The sequence below is a fragment of the Brachyhypopomus gauderio genome, chromosome 7, assembly GCF_052324685.1.
Source record: "Brachyhypopomus gauderio isolate BG-103 chromosome 7, BGAUD_0.2, whole genome shotgun sequence".
NCBI lineage: Eukaryota > Metazoa > Chordata > Actinopteri > Gymnotiformes > Hypopomidae > Brachyhypopomus > Brachyhypopomus gauderio.
In genome coordinates this window covers 24,000,969-24,018,213 of record NC_135217.1, presented here as the reverse complement: position 1 = coordinate 24,018,213, position 17,245 = coordinate 24,000,969, and the positions used below count along the sequence as shown (strand labels likewise).

Sequence of the window (17,245 nt, the reverse complement as noted above, 5' to 3'; positions counted from 1 at the left end):
ATGTATGTAATACAGATATAATACCTATCATAATTTAATATGTTGGCAGGCAGCTTTTAGGAGATAACTCCATCTCTTCCTGCAGGTGCTCTATTCTGCTGAACGATACTGTGCACTGTGAGAGAGAGATCTATCAGTCTTCAAAAGCTTGGAAAGACCACAAGAGTTATGTGGAACAGGAGGTAAGCAAAAGTAATTACTCCTAGTATAACTGGTATAACTCATCTGTAACGTGCAGAAAAAACATAAAAACCCTAAAACCCTTCTGTGGCTCGTCAGATAGCTGCTTGTGATTGACGAACGGCGTCTGATTCATCATTGAATCATGGTGTGTTAACGGATTTGCAGATTGAGCTGCTCCAGGAGAAGATGAAGAAGTTGCGTGAGGTTCGAGGTCATTTAAAGAGCAGAAGGCCAGAAGAGTGTGACTGTGGGAAAAAGAGGTTTGTTCCACAAATGATCCCACCTCCACCAGTCTTCAGTGGACCCCCCGGCCAGTAGTGTGGTGTAGTAGTGTGGGGCAGCTCTCAGTTATTAGTGACAGACCCTCTAGTGTTCACTGAGTGCAGGCTGTGATGTAGCTGTGTTCGTAATGCTAACAGTGTGTTTTAGCTGTGTTCATTATGCTAACAGTGTGATTTACATTTACGGCATTTAGCAGTGTGTTTTAGCTGTGTTCGTTATGCTAAGAGTGTGTTTTAGCTGTGTTTGTTATGCTAACAGTGTGATTTAGCTGTGTTCGTTATGCTAACAGTGTGGTTTAGCTGTGGTTTAGAGGTTTCCTGTTCTGTACATGCGAGTGCTTCCTTGTTCCCAGCCCACCTGATTCAGCCCCCGACTGCTGCCCAGACCCTTCAGGATCTTAAACTGGCTATGAGCAGCAGGGAGCCCACACTGGCTGAGCATGTTTGCGGGAACTCGGGACTGTCCTGAGGTCCTGTGGAGGTCTCCGCCTTACTGCAGGAGTCGGTACAGCCCTCCCACCTGAGACTCAAACAGCCACTGCTCTGTCTGCTTCACAGAGACACTGTGCATGACGTGGAGGGCAAGACCCAGCTGTACGAGATCCGCCGGAGGAAGAAAGAGAGGAAGGAGAGGAAGAGGCAGAAGAAAGGAGATGACTGCAGCATGCCTGGACTCACCTGCTTCACACACAACAATGACCACTGGCAGACTGCCCCCTTCTGGAACTGTACGGGAGTACACTTTTTAAATGTTTGGAATGCTCAATGTAATTTGTGTGTGTGTGTGTGTATGCCCTAGTATAATATGCCCTATATAAATGCCCTAGTTTTCAGGAAACTTTGTGCACTTCACTACAATTTTTGATTTTTATCTATCTTGCTCGCACTCTCTCATATATATTTGTAAACTTGTGTAGTTAGATAGAGACAAAATTGCTGTGAAGTACACAAGTGTCCATATAAATAAATATTATAAAGTGTTGCTGGTTGAACTGGTTTTCTTGTGTTGGTGAAGTGGGAGGTTTCTGTGCCTGCACCAGCTCCAATAACAACACGTACTGGTGTCTGAGGACCATCAACCAAACACACAACACACTCTTCTGTGAGTTTGCCACTGGCTTCTTGGAGTACTTCGATCTGAACAGTGACCCTTACCAGGTAAGCTGTGTTAAGACTGCACATATATTAAGCACATACAGTGCTGCTGGAAAGTTTGTGAACTCCTTGAGTAACTTTCTTATTTTATCATCATCAGTTTTTGTATATGAAATGTCAGGTTTAAGTTCATCAATTCCATTTACTTGTTTTGAGGGAAATGTGTGAATTGCCAGCAGACGACATGAAACATGGAATCAGTGTGTGTGCAAAAGTAAATGAACGACATCTGCATTGGTAAAGTCAATCAAATCAAAGACTCGCAATGCATGTGAGTGCTCAAGTAATCAATTAAGCAGACATCCTTGAGAAAGGAGATACTGGGAAAAGATTTGAGCCACACTAATTAAAAGGGAGTGGAAACCAACCAAACCACTGTCATGCCAAGGTGTAGCACACAGATGAACAATGCCAAGAGAAAGGGAGACATCTGAGGAAATCACGAAGAAGGTGGTCACATCTTATCAGTCTGGGGAAAGCTACAAGACCTTCTCCAAAAGAGTCCAGCTCCATCCACCACAATTTACAGATGCACTCAGCATCACTGCAACTCTACCCAGAAGTGGACAGTCCTCAAAATGTACACAAAGAAGCACCAAAAACATAATCCAGGTGAAGGTGAACCCGCACATCGCCTCCAGAGAGTTGCAGACATCTATGATGGCATCTGATAAATGTATATGCGTCTACAATCGGGCAAAAAAATCAATAGACATGGCATTTGTGGGAGAGTTGCTAGAAGGAAGCCTCTGCTCTCAAGAAAGAACAAAGTTGCCTGGTAAACGTTGCCAGAGAGCACTTGGACAAAGAGGCTTTCTGGAAGTCCCTTCTCTGGACAGATGAGTCCAAAAAGTAATTATTTGGCCACCATCACAAGTGCCGTGTTTGGAGAAATGTCAACACCGCATATAAACCTCCTCCCAGCAGTGAAGCATGGTGGTGGGAATGTGATTCAGATTCTTTGTCATTTTAACAAGTACAGTGAAAAAAAAAACAAGTGTATGTCTAAAACTATAAATAAACAACACGGAAGGAAAAGGGAACAAACGGGATATACAGAAGAGCAATAACAGATGGAAATATGGACAAGGCTTAAGTTATAAAGTATGTCAAATATAGATTAAATGGAGAGAAGAGAGTGCAGGAGCAGAGTGAAGGTGTGGACCAGCTCTTCTGCCTCTCTGGATTGATCAAGTCCAAGTCTAGAGCTCGATCCCAAATAAATATGGCAAGACCTGAAGCAGGCGGTACATGGCAGATATACCTCCAACCTCTCGACTGGAGGTCTGCAAGGAGGAGTGGATAGAAATCTTGTTTGTAGTTACAGAAAACGTTTAGTTGAAGTAATGGCTGCAAAAAGAGGTGCTACAAGCTAATAACTAAGAGTTCACATACTGCATCTGGCAGGTTTTCAGTTTTTGGAGAGAACTGGAGATACATAAGATTATTATTTTTTTTTTAAAAAAGAAAACAATGACCATGTTTGGGTGGTTCACACATTTTCAAGCAGCACTATATGTGCATAGGTTGACTTTATTTAACGTGTCCCTGCCTTCCACAAGGACTTTGTTCACGGGTGACGAGACACTGACAGGATGCTGTGTGATTGCAGTTGACCAATACAGTTTACACAGTGGACAAAAACGTGCTGAACCAGCTCCACCTGCAGCTGATGGAGCTACGGAAGTGCAGAGGCCACCGGCAGTGTAACCCCAGACCTCAGAGCCCTGATGCAGGTAACACCACCTCTTACCTTGCACCCTTCTTCCTGTGAGAGCTGCTGGACTCTTCCTGTGCCACAGTGCTTTCCTGGATGCTTAGCCTCACGGCTCTGACCTATCCTTGTCTGATGTTAATGTATTACTTGTAATTTCCTTATGGTCCAGTGTTCTGGTGTCCACTTACGGTCCAGTACACTTTCAATCAACATCCATTTCGCTGTGGTGTTGCATGATACCTGAGACCCCGGGTTGAACCGTGTGATGACGTGTGTGCCTGTGTGTTTGGGGGGGAGGCAATTCTTTTGCTAGCATTCATTCCTGCACTAATGACTAATCCCAAAGCAGGAAACATGACAATACCTGCCCCATGCTGACCCTGACCATAGCCCCCCAATGCTGACACACCCATCATCTCACTACATTACATCTCTTTTCCTTCCTGTTCGAAGCCAGAACAGTCAGCTTGCTAACCCTAACCCCAATACTATACCTCGCACTAATCCTAGTCCTATGCCTAGCCCTAATCCTAGTCCTATCCCTAGCCCTAACACCTAACCCTCTCGAACGTCATCACTCTTGTCCGAAGTGAAATATGCTCCATTTCTTTTCCATATCTCAGCCAGGCCTGCTGAAGATGTAGACACAGATACATGACAAGTGTTTAGTTCCAGGTTACATGGTGTATATTTATAAAGATCTCATGACTTATACATGTTCATACAGCTTTAGTTCGGCGAATAAAATTCAACTTCAGTTTGAAGAGTAACATTCAGTTCCTTGTTTCCTGATGGGCCTGCCGCTGCATTTGTACTGCTATTACGATGTATTTTACAGTCTTACTCTCTAAGAATCATTTTACACAACTGGTGGTGAGTTAGCACACTAATGGTCCACGGATGTACAGTCTAACAGCAGCTAGCTGAGTTTCCACGAGTTAAAGTGAGTTAAAGGAGTGCTGTTAACTGTGTGGTATCGAACTAAAAGGAGGAACTTCACAACTACAGGACTGAAAAGGGTTCGGATTAGGGATCTATCTCAGTAGATCTAGGATTAGGGATCTATCTCAGTAGTTCTGCAGTTATGGTTAGGGATCTCTCTCAGTAGATCTGTTGAGACAGGAGCTTTCAGTAGCACCCATCCATGCAACATTAATACCAGTGTGTACTGTACATGTGTACTGCATGCATTGTTAATACTGTGTGTTAATACCAGTGCATACTGTACCAGTGTGTTAATACCAGTGTGGACTGTACCAGTGTGTACTATCTCTCTTCCTTGTCTTGGTATTATCCACACTCTCATCTTGTCTTGTTACTCTCCACAGTGTCTAGTCTTGTCTCATTATTCTCTACAGTGTCTCATTATTCTCTACAGTGTCTCATCTTGTCCCATTATCTTCACTGTCTTTATTTTTGTCTTATTCTCCTCACTCTCATCTTGTCTCGTTACTCTCCGCAGCGGCGGGTGCAGAGTAATGAGGAGGTGGACACACTCTCAGAGGGGATTTAAACAATGACCTCCAAATACAACAGACTGCTAAATACCCACAAGATTCACAAACGTACTCGTATATAATAACTGTAACTTTCACAACTCGTAAATACAATCACATCCACACTTACAAGAACCCACAAACAAAGACTGAACACCAACGACTTCAATACCAGACCTAATTACGTACGAGACACAGCTGAAAGGGGAGGAATACGGGGCGTGACAAACAAGTGATACATGAATGACAGGGGGGTGGGGCTAGGCGGTCTCATTATCCTCCTCACTGTCTTTGCTTTTGTCTTATTCTCCTCACTCTCATCCTGTCTCGTTATTCTCTGTAGTGTCTCGTCTTGTCTCGTTATTCTCTGCGGTGTCTCATTATTCTCCTTTTGTCTCGTGTTTTTTTTTTAGGGTTTTTCTTCTCCTGTCCATCCACAATTGACACATTAACATTCAATTGCTCTTATTTTCTCGATCAGGGAGTAAAGATGGAGGAGGCTATGATCCACACAGGTATCCGTTCACACACAGGTATCTGTTCTTTTTGACTTCATCCGTGCACCCCCCACTCCTATAACTGCATGAGCCTGCACTCTTCCACTAATACACTTGGGTGCATCAAGATTAAATATGTTTGTGCATGTCGGGTTGTTCTAACCTAAATTCAAACTGCTGATTTCCAGTCGCTTCAGTAAATAAATTACTAAATAAGCAAGCAAGCTGACGTTGGTACAGACTTGTTTTCTGTTGACTGCCTCTGTGGTGAGTCTGCTCTGGCACCCATGCGTGTGTCTCATTCAGTATCTAACTGGCTCTGCAAAGGGGGATAAAACATTAATGTGGAGTGTGTTTTCAGTGAGAGCGTGTGTTTTCAGTGAGAGAGAGCGCATGTTTTCAGTGAGATAGCTTGTATTCTCACTGTGCTTACTGAGAACTTAAAGGTTTTAAAGGTGCGACTTCATTGCTGGGTACTATAATGCATTCTGTCCTGGTTCCACAGACCTTCTTTAGAATGCCCTGGTTCCGCTGTTCTGTAGAATGCCCTGGTTTCACAGACGTTCTGTAGAATGCCCTGGTTCCACTGATGTTCTATAGAATGCCCTGATTCCACTGACATTGTCTTCTTTTGCTCTTTGCTTCTCACCTTCTGTGCTGCCTGGCCTGTGTTTTTGACTTCCCTGCTTACCAGTCAGAAGTTAAAGGCCCTCTGTTGAGGAGGCCAAGCCATTTAGCACTGTGAGTCTGGAAGACCATGTCAATCTACTGCGTCCTCATCTCACCAAGAGCTCTCCATCTCAGCCCTGTCCTGCTGTAGAGCTCAAGTGTGTGGCATGGGTCTGATTTAGAACAGAGCTGCCTACTTCCTGGGCCTCCTAGTTTATTCATACTGCCTGACCTGCTCAGTCAGTCCAGACGTCTCACCTTTGACTGTAAAGCCTGGTTTATACTTGACGCGCCGCGAGCGACGCGAGGGTCCGCGCGGCGAAAATGACGTAATCGCGGAGGCTCCGCCCGTGCGCGAGGGCCTCGCGCGCTGTCGCTGCGCGAGGTCGTGCACCTCTCGAATTTTGTAACTTCGCGCCGCGCTTCAGCGCGATCAACAAAGTCATGTTTGCAGGGTTCATACACCTATACAAGGTGGAATTAAAGCACTTGTACGGCACTTTCAAGGCCCATTTAAATATTTTCCAGCACGATAAACATAATTAAGTTAAATATTAATATATATACTCGAAATAATTCGCTTTTTATCACATTATTTAATGGTTGTTTATTTTCAAAACGCCCAATCTTAACGAGGCTCGTATTTGTTAACGTAATTTCAACATTTTAATGTACTTTAGCCTAAATTCCAGCACTTTTCAAACCCGAAACACAAAGCAACATCAAAATGCGTCAGGTAAATGTTCATTCCCATTTTTTTGAGGGGTGTTTCTTTATACTACCACATATCATTTCGGACAACATTGCAAAGCCATATTTATGTTTGATGCCTGGTGTATATATACGGTCTCTGGTCAGGTAAAAATGTTCTTTCCCCGGTTTTGCAGAGGTTTTTTATTCTCCACTGCCACCTATTGCCACCTATCGTTTCGGAGAACACTGCAGTGACGCTCGCGAAAGTATAAACGCCTACACCGCTCGCGCAGGGTCGCGCGAGGTGGGCGGAGTCGCGCGCTACGGTCGCTCGCGAAAGTATAAACCAGGCTTAACACAACACAATATATATTCTTTCTTTCATATATATATATATATTCTTTCTCTACATGCGTCACTGTGTCAGAGCTTCATGCCAAACTCCTGCTGTCGTTCTGGGGGTTCAGGCCATTGAGGCCACTGAGGCTTTGTGTGGGTCCCTGGTTGAAGCCCTGCAGTCACACAATTGGCCACTAACTACAGGGCCTTTACACGCTGTCAGCCAGGGCTGCGCATGACTGCATGCATTACCTGTGCTCCAGAACCAAACAGCATCTGCATAGTGGGTGTGGCTTGAGTGGGTGTGGCTTGAGTGCTTGCTAACGGTGTTCCCTTCTCTTGTCCCCTCCTATCAGTGAGCAGCCTGCCTGGGATGGACGAAAAGGTTAAGATGGCCAGCTTCACAGAGGACGTTGACCGACAAGGCCTGGTGCAGCTGTACAGCGTGGATGAGAGTGTGTTTGAGCCCAGGCACGGCTACAGTCCCTGCCTGGAGGACTGGACCAACTTTGGGAAGGATGTAGACACGATGTTTGCACTGCTGAGAAATTTAAAGAAACTTAACCAAACCAATAAGCTGGACTCGTGGGCAGAGCTGGGCTCCGGGGCTGAGGGCCAGCAGGAGGCAAGCGGAGGGATGGGCCCTGTCAGGGAGGAGTGGCCCTCTATGTTCACCCTGAGCCCCCTCATCCCAGGCCCTGGAGGCCTCACCCACACCACCCCTAAAGGGATCCTTAGATCTGACAATGATCTCCCAGAGGGTCCCCCTACTGAGCCAACCCCTGGCAGAGGTATCCCACGAGCCCGCGCTGAGGCTCAGCACTTGCAGGTAGACCTGGATGGAGATGAGATGACCTTTAGTGGCAATGACCTCACCGAGCTGGAGACCCACCATGATCTCCTGCTTTGGGGCTCCACCAGCCTACGGGGTGAGCTGGAGCTCCATCAAGACCAGGAGGAGGACATCTTTCAGGCCCAGGGCTACCTCCCCGTTTTCCCACCGCCAGCCCGACCCCCAGCCCAGTCTAGCGAGACAAGCCCTCCCCTCCAGCCTCTTTCCCCTCACATGCCCAAGGACCCTCAGGACACACAGGAAGCAGAGGGCAGTGGCATGGCTCCTCCCCCTCCAAAGGGCTCCTCCCCCTCCCACACATCTCTCTGAGAAAGGCTGTGTGGCCTGCGCTGTGAAGCCACTCGTGCAGAGACATTAAACCCTCAGAACTGGGAGCTGCCTCAGGCAGAACTGTATTATAAATCACTGTTATTCTATTTTATTTTTTTTACAGGTGCTTCCATTTATTAGAATCAGTGTTACGTTTATTTTGTAAGATGCATTTAAGATATATATTTTTATTATTATTATTATTATTATTAGAGATTAAGAGACTTAACTGCAGCTTGAATGATGGGTTTGTGTTTTTAATTTTGTGACAAGAATGCAGACATGTCAAAATGTTTTAAATGTATTTTTTAAAGAAAAGGAAGTTATTTTGGTAAAACCTTTGCACTCACTGGTGAGAGAGTCACATCAGTAGAAGTGTCCCGGTAGTGAAAGGCACTTTGGGACAGTTTCCAACCCGTGATGCAGACTGCACGTCTGAGCCTCACAACAAGGATGCTCACCTTTACCCACAAACCCCTGAGTGAGGCATCCAGAACCTTCTAATTCTGACACTGTACTCTCCATTTTGGTGTTTAATAGGTCCACTTCAGGTCATATGTTAATAGGTCCAATCCAGGTCATATGTTAGGAGGTATCTGACTGAAGGACTTCTGTCTGGTCCTTCATAGCACAGAAAATCATAAAATGTTCATGGTTGATTACTTATGGAACACACTGATTGAACAGAGTTTATCAGTCACATCATTTGTATGGTTAAATTGGTTGGTGTTTATTGTGGTTCATTTGGCAACATCTAAATATGAACAGTTAGTTATGTATGCAAACACACATGCATGAGCGCACGTGGGCACATTATGTATGCAAACACACACACACGCGCACCTGGTCACATTTCTGTTTACAAAGACAGATGGATTGAATCTGTCCCCTTGGACCATATGAACCATAATGATCATATGGACCATAAGGACTCAGTATGCCAAGCTGGACTGTTCTGATGTGTAAGTTAACCCTGGGGCTTTGGGAGTTGGCAGTAGCCCCAATCACGCAGCTACAGGGACATTTGTCATTTTCTGGGTCATTGCCCAAGTCATTTATATTTATTTTGGAAACAAACACATGCTCCCATTCCCAGCTGAGGTGAAGGTTCACTCAGGAATCTTCACCCCACACTGAAGCAGTGCTGTAGGGGTTTTTCCGTCAGAGGTGTTTCAACTATTCAAGAAGCTGTTCTGAAATAAACATTTGTTTGTCAAATTTGGCTGGTTTTTTTTTCTTAGCCCTTCCACAAATATGTAAAAAATATGTAAAAAATAGCTGCATCTTCATAATAAATGAAGACCCCAGACTGATGATGAACATGCCAGGTGCAGATTCAGCACCCATTACAGCTTTCTTGTATCATCATGGCTTCCTCAGTTGTGTGCCAGGGTCTATGCTGTCTTGCCACCATAAGCTAACCCAGTGCTGTTCTGTCACCCTAACCCCAACCCTACTTTAACCTTAACCCTAGTTTAATCCTAACACTAAACCCAACCTTAGTTTAGCCCTAACCCTAGTTTAACCCTACCCCAATACTAACCCCAACCCTAGTTTAGTTTAATTCTACCACTAATCCTGACCCTATCCCTATTACTAACCCCACATCTAGTTTAACCCTAATACTAACCCTTAACCCTAATCATATCCCTTTAGTTTTTATTGGCTACTTAAAATATAAAGATCTGCCCTTTTTTTTGGGGGGGGGGGGGGGGGGGGGGGGGGGAGTACCCAGTTCCTTACAGGACCCCTCTGGTCAGACAGGTTGTGGTTGGCCTCTTCCTGGGGCTTCAGTCACTGCTCCATTTGGTCTGATCTTCTTCTCATCTCTTCATTCTCATGGTCAGATTATATACACTGGTTTCCTGGGCCATGATAAAAATCATTTTAGTGGAGAATTCCATGTAATTCAGTGATGGACTGTGCTCTGCTCCTGTAAGGAAACGTGGTTCATTACTTGCTTAATTACTTATTACTTACACTCTGCCCAGCAGAACACAGTGACTGCCCTGTTTTCCTGATTGATGAGTCTTGTTCCTAAAGACATCACAAAAACTGTAGCCCTGCTTCAGTGGTATATATGAGAACAACAGAGATGCCAGGAGCTGCTGCCCTCCGCTGACCAATGTTCTGGAGAGTCTGTGCTAATGTTTTGATAGACATCTTTCATGTCTATCAAAGGGGGAGGAGGGTGAAGAGCCTTTTCTTATAAGGCCCCCCGACAATGGAATAACCTTCCAGAATGTGTCCAGGATGCTGACACAGTCTCAAGTCTAGGTTGAACACTTACTTATTTAGTGTAGTGTTTGGTAATTAATGTGCCCCCTTATGTGAAGGTACAGATGCAGCTGTTCATGGGCGAAGGGTTTTCATCCTGTCTCTGCACGTGGTCTCAAGTTTGTTGATGGTGTAGTGGATGTATGCCAATGTCTCAGGATGCTCCCAAGTCTGTGTTACCTTCTGGTTCTGCCCTTTCAGCTAGACTGTAATCATTAAATGCCGGAGTTGCTGCCACACTCCAGAAATATGTAAATTTCCTCTGTCTCGCATATGATCCCATACAGAGCTAATTTTCTCTCTTTTCTTTTTCCAAATGGCTGCCCACCTACCCGAGAAATACTGAGACAAGGAGAGACGAGCCTTTCCTGATATCCACACTGGGCCAGACACCTTCTGCCTAACCAGCTGTGCATGAAGGGTCAACCCACTGTCCAGGCCCCTCTCCCCACCCCAAATTCTCCCCTGCTATGGCTGTATCTCCATGGCCGTGGACTACTATTACTGACCATCAAGAAGTTTAGGGCTCAATAAGAATTACACAGAGAACTCATGTATATAAATACACACAAAGATGAGAATTATGTATCATTCTCATCTTTTCTTTGTTTATGTATCTTATACATTGGCCAGAGGAGGATGGGTTGTCCTCCTGAGTTTTGGTTCCTCTCAAGGTTTCTTCCTCATGCCCTTAGGGAGTTTTTCCTTGCACTGTAGCCCTTGCTTGCTCACTGGGGGCTTGGACTCTGCACTTGTGAAGCTGCTTTGTGACAACAACTGTTGTAAAATGTGCTATATAAATAAATTTTGATTGATTGATTGAGAAGGAAACTCATCCTCACTGGTGTTGTGTTGCAGCAGTACTGTAGCAGAACCACCTGTCACAATCTAAACAATCTAACTAAAGCAGTACACAGTATTATCCAGCTCATTCTCAACTTTAGCAATTAACAATTACTGTATGTCTCGGGCTACTGAATATATAGTGACAAACGTCTTCAGAAAAAAAATATTAGAAACTCGCTGCAGGTTTGCAGTTTACAGGTTTACAACACACCCCGAGCAATTCGACAATTAAAACTATATTTACTTTATCAGAAAACAAATTCGTTATTCGTCAAAAACGTTGTGCAATAAAAGGATTCTTACCAAATACAAATCACTAGGTGTCGCTGCTGTTTCAGAAAATTAGATAATTTATGCAAAAACGTCTGCCGTTGTTATTTTGACTGTACACTATATTTTGACACTTAGCCTATATATGTGACACTTGCCAGCGTTGTTGACAGGATGATCTGATTGACAATAGCCTCTCAAAAGTGTTCTTATTTTGTCTGCTAAAATGCATTGCCATGACCTACAGTAAAACCTTGCTCTCCACTGCTTTGATTCCTTCTCTCTCACAATTCATCCTTAGACACATTTCATATCTAAAAAGAGTCCATGATCTCGTTTCGTTCTTGTTACATTCACGAAAGAGCGAGCTTCTCTGTCACACACTTCCACCCCTCCTTTCCCTTCCCTTGTTTTGGCTTGAATTGATATAAAAGTCGATCGATCTGTCCGCGTGTCAATGAGAGACCTCGGGAGGACGTGTGGGTGACCCAGTAACCGCTGAAGGGCTGTAGGACAACAGGGGACGGAGGGGAAATCCTCTACAAAGAGAATCAGTGGCGGTTCTGGGGAGGGATGTGGATCACTGCTCCTGTCACAAAATCCAAAAGCGGCAGCAGTATTGACAACTAAGCGATTTTGTCGCTATATTTAGTCTTTCAGTCACACCCCCCCCCCCCCCCCCCCCCCCCCCACCACAGACCTATCGGCCCAGTCCTGTGCATGAAGCAACTTGATTCGTTCAATATTAGATCAATATCCATCAATATATGGAATCTCAGCTGACAATATTACACACATTAACGTCATAGTCATTTAAAAGAGCAAAACAAGCACAAAAAGAACAGATGCACACTCACCTTATTTAGTTCATTAAATAGTTTGATCTCAGAAGTGCTTGATAGTTTTATTACTAGTGTTGAAATTATATTATATAGTCGCGTGTATTGCTTTAGGACCAAAGGCTCGATCAGTACGTCAGCGTGTAGCCACATCATTCCGCTTCACAGAGATGAAAACCTTATGATTTGAATGTTTGTGCAATGTAAATATAGATATTTGCGTTTTTAAAATGTTGTTTAATGTAAGCAGAGTTTGCGAGACTATAACTTTGTGCACTACGTTGTCGCAGAAGCAAACTCATTTTACATGCAAGGCTCTCAAAACTACAAATCCCAGAAGGCAATGGGATCAGACGCTTTCTCCGTCAGCCTCTCCATCAAATCCGCAATCTCATTCAGTCACTCAGTGCTCGTGTGGGGATATCTACCTCTGTACACAGTGTGCAAGTACACTAATCTACTCACATAGTGTGTAAGTACACTAATCTACTCATTCACAATGTTGTTTTTGTCTCTCTTTTGTTTCTTAAACAGTTGTACTTTATATGGGCTATATGGGCATAGCGATACAAATGGTTCGTTGACAACGTCCTTTCTTTTCATTGTCACTGTATATACTTTTCTGTTTAATTTTCATTTGTAAAATCGTGACTTGAATGTTCATTATTCGCGTTCCCACTGTGCAGCATTTTAAAGAACACACACGGACTGTTGCCATTCCAGATAATAATCTGTGAAGTACATTTGTGACTGGATGAGTGATGAGTCGCCCGTTTCCCGTTAGACTATTCTTTGTCTGCTCCGCAAACATGCTGCTACTCTTAGACTGTGTTGAAGACATTTATCTGTGAAACACAGAAGCACCCGGTTTAGCTGCGTTACTTGTCGTTTCGTGGAGAGTTGAAATGATATAGCGATGCGAGTGCGGGTCGATGAAACATTCTTTTGTAATTGCTTTGTATTTCTTCCCGTCTTGACTCAGGGTTCTGCGCAGCTTTTCGAGAGGACGACCTTACACGAGACAGAGATCTTCTCAATAAAGCACCACCAGAAACCATTTCACTTCATGATCAAGAAGTTGTTCTTAGAAATTATCGGTGATCAGTATGAAATATCATCCAGAAGCAGCGCTTACTTGCTGCCTGACCCACCGCCTTTATGAAATTAGTTTGTTAGAAATAAGTTGAATAATGAAATGCAGAAAACTGATTTGGGAAAAATATGTATGCCTGTTTATCCAGTCATGTGCAAAATCTCTAAATTCCACAAATTATGCTGATACATTTGAGTGAATTTGTGGAGAGGATAGGTGTGGATGTGACGACAGTAGCAGTCTGGCCCGTGGTTCGTGCCTTGAGTTCACCATAGTTTAGCAAAGCTGCCAATTTCTCACACTCGCTATTATGCTTGTTTTGCTTGTTCATGTGGTGTCACTATCCAAACCTGAACTGCAACTTTGACCACTTGAACTCCAAATCCATTTAAAATGACTTCGTCTGAGAATGACGAGACCGGAAACGATGTATCACAGGATCTTGAGGTCAGCGAGTTAGCAAGCCAATATGGTGACTCAGGGAGTTACTACAAAACCAAAAGTTTACCCGTTCTCAATGGGGTACGGCGGGGAGGGGAGCAGGAGCCTCTCGAGACCAGACGTCTGAGCACGACACAGAGCTCTATCCACTTAGACCAGCTTGTCTTCCCTGGACTCCAGCAGAAGAGTGAGTCTAGCCATCCAGACTTCTCTCTCTCCATGTCCAGCATGGTGGCTCTCAGCAGCTCTCTCCACCGTGACGCCAGCAAGGGCAGTGGCAGGCAGCGAGGCTTCTTCCTGGCAGGGTTCCTGGGCTCCTCGATGAGGAACCGTGCTCAGGTGATCCTGTCAGACTCCAGGTGTTTCCTCTTCTGCATGTGCTACCTGACGTTCATCCAGTCACTGATGGTCTCGGGCTACCTCAGCAGCGTCATCACCACCATTGAGAAGCGATACAGCTTGAGGAGCTCTGAGTCAGGGCTCCTGGTCAGCTGCTTCGACATTGGCAGCCTGCTGGTGGTGGTCTTCATCAGCTATTTTGGGGGGCGGGGCCAGAGGCCACGCTGGCTGGCAATCGGAGGGGTCTTCATCGCCCTGGGTGCCACTCTGTTCTCCTTGCCGCACTTCATCTCTGCCCCCTACCAGATCCAGGAAGTGAACTCATCTCGTGGACTCGAGGGCCTGTGCCAGAGCAGCAATGGCAGTGGAGGGGGTGCCCTGGACATGGCGTCGTGCCCGCGCGATCATGAAGCCACCGAGCACTCCATCTACGTGACCCTGTTCATCTGCGCCCAGGTCCTGGTGGGCATGGGCTCCACTCCCATCTACACCCTGGGGCCCACCTACCTCGACGACAACGTGAAGAAGGAGAACGCCTCGCTTTACCTCGGTAACACTCTTTGACCTTTATCAGTGTGCGTGCCATGAGAAACACCCACAAACCACATGTACTGTTATTCGGATAATGTTTGTATTTGTCTCGTAGAACTACAGTGTGTGTTGACAGAGAGGAAAGAAGTGGTTTCCTGCAGGTAGATGTAGAGGTCATATGGACAGATAGTCCTCTATGCCTCTCTCTCCAAACTCGTGTCCTTCTGTAACACCTCCAGTACAACCTGATCTGTAGGTCTTGTGGAGCACGCTCAGGTGTTTGCTTGCGAGATACTTGTTGTAGGAAACCAGTGAAGCCACTCAAAGCAGGAACCATCCCTGCCCAGTAAAATCACATGGAATGAACAACGGATAGAAGAGTGTTAAAGACATGCTGTCTGGATTCCACTGAAGCAAAGGCATAAAGACTGCTTCAGCATAAAGACTAAGTAGACAGGGCCACTGAGTTGGGTGTGGGTTGGTTGTGAGTTGGGTGTGAGCTGACGGTTTTTATCCATTTAACTCCAGCCTGGTTGATAAGAGGAACACCTTCACACATCCCCTAGGTCTGCTTCCAATCCAGGCATGATTTGGGGTGCAGTTTAGTTGTGCCTTGGGCCTAGGCATGGGTCAGAGTTCATCAGTTGACAGACATGTACTTACACAAGCGTTCCATCCCAATCAGGTGTCATCTGGAAGGCTCCAGCACCATAATGACCAGTTAGGTTTTGGAGTTAGGGAAAGGGTAAGGGTTAGACCCCAGTATAGTGTCCACAGTGGCTCACAGAGTTACGTGTAGACTTAAGATGATGATGAAGAGCAACAACAAAACAAAATTTCCAGTGACATACTCTGGTTTTGGAGCTCTCCAGGGTTAAGGTTAAAGTTAGGGTGACCAGATGTGGGTTTCTGAAAAGGAGGACACCTTTTACAAGTTTATTTTTTAGCAGCGTGTGCCGATTGTTGATGGGGGGTGGCGTGTGTCAAACCCTAGACGTCGATTGGCTACCATGTATGTCAATCAAACCGTCAGTGCAAATGGACGATAGCCTGTCATTCATCCACTACTTTTTAATGTAATAGGATCTACCCACACTTCCTTCGCAAAATCCTGGACGATTTTGAAATTCCCCCCGGACATTTTTTTAGGTCTCAAAAGTAGGACATGTCCGAAAAACGAGGACGTCTGGTCACCCTAGTTATAGGGTAAGGTTTAGTTTAGGGTTAGTTTGGGGTTAGGGTTGGGGTTAGGGTTAGTTTGGGGTTAGGGTTGGGGTTAGTTTAGGCTTAGTGTTAGGGTTTGGGTTAGTTTAGGGTTAGGGATAGTTTAGGGTTAGTGCTGCTGTCTTACCACGTAGTGCCCTTGACCTTGGCATAGAGAAAAACAATAGCCAAACAATTTTAATAATTTTGTTCCTCTAGTAGATTGATTTGACTTAAATAGTGCCTGGTGTTATAGATATTTCAGATGTTGTCCTTGTATTTAAAAATGCTTATTCTGGAGGTGATCTGGAGTAGGTGGAGCAGTCCTCTGTAACACAATCCCTTCCAGTGCTCCAAACATGCTTTTAGTTGGAAATAGTGCAGCTGTGTGTGTCTAAGCTCTATTTATTCCACCTTGCAATCTGAGATCCAGATTTCTGAACGACTCCATGCTCTATGAACAGACACACACACACACACACAGTCTCCTTTTTCTTTGTCTGCACCTAATTTATACACTGTACTCCCTGTGTATTTCGGTGTATTCTGAAAGTTCTGAACAGGGTTCAAGTTCTAAATGGGGTTCAGGTTAGGGCTAAGGACAGAGTTTGGATTAGGGATTTGCTCTGATATCTGAACTGGCTCTGAGGAACTCTCACTATCTCCTAAATGAGGAACTCTTACTGTCTCCTAAGCAGGGGACTCCCACTGTCTCCTAAATGAGGGACTCCCACTGTCTCCTAAATGAGAGACTCCCACTGTCTCCTTAATGAGGGACTCTCACTGTCTCCTAAATGAGGGACTCTCACTGTCTCCTAAATGAGGGACTCCCACTGTCTCCTAAATGAGAGACTCTCACTGTCTCCTAAATGAGAGACTCTCACTGTCTCCTAAATGAGGGATGCACACTGTCTTTTAAACAAGGGACTTTGGTCTTTGTTTCCTTCCTTTCCCTGAGTCCATAACATGTGGCTGTTTGTCAGCAGTAGGATACCCTCTTACATATCATATTTGCAGTGGGAGTTTGAGTGTACATGTACCTTTACACACTTGCTCTTATTTTTCCTCAAAGTGCATCAGTAAGGCAAACCCATGTCATACGTGTACACGCACACAGAGCGTGTGCGGTCGGGTGGTCCTCTTCCCCTGATTTCACCAGCTGATTAACACTCAATGATTGTTTTTGTGATGTATAGATTGAGGTCAGCTGAAGT

General features: G+C 45.0%; 2 protein-coding genes across 4 annotated transcripts in view; both read left to right on the top strand.

Moving 5' to 3' along the window:
* Window positions 1-9,414, top strand: part of sulf1 (sulfatase 1) — a 68,964-nt gene extending 59,550 nt beyond the window's left edge. For 2 of the 3 annotated variants that reach the window (XM_077012776.1, XM_077012775.1), the window contains exons 13-18: window positions 86-182; window positions 349-443; window positions 1,023-1,192; window positions 1,480-1,622; window positions 3,232-3,355; window positions 7,387-9,414. In XM_077012776.1, the coding sequence (XP_076868891.1) occupies window positions 86-182; window positions 349-443; window positions 1,023-1,192; window positions 1,480-1,622; window positions 3,232-3,355; window positions 7,387-8,192 (1,435 nt within the window). In that variant the 3' untranslated portion in view covers window positions 8,193-9,414. Of the gene's footprint in view, window positions 1-85; window positions 183-348; window positions 444-1,022; window positions 1,193-1,479; window positions 1,623-3,231; window positions 3,356-5,313; window positions 5,366-7,386 lie in introns of all 3 variants that reach the window. The other variant, XM_077012778.1, reaches the window with a different exon arrangement.
* A 3,408-nt stretch (window positions 9,415-12,822) lies between these two features.
* Window positions 12,823-17,245, top strand: part of slco5a1 (solute carrier organic anion transporter family member 5A1) — a 54,066-nt gene continuing 49,643 nt past the window's right edge. The window contains exons 1-2 of the mRNA XM_077012772.1: window positions 12,823-12,896; window positions 13,407-14,847. Of these exons, the coding sequence (XP_076868887.1) occupies window positions 13,911-14,847 (937 nt within the window). The 5' untranslated portion in view covers window positions 12,823-12,896; window positions 13,407-13,910. The remainder of the gene's footprint in view (window positions 12,897-13,406; window positions 14,848-17,245) is intronic.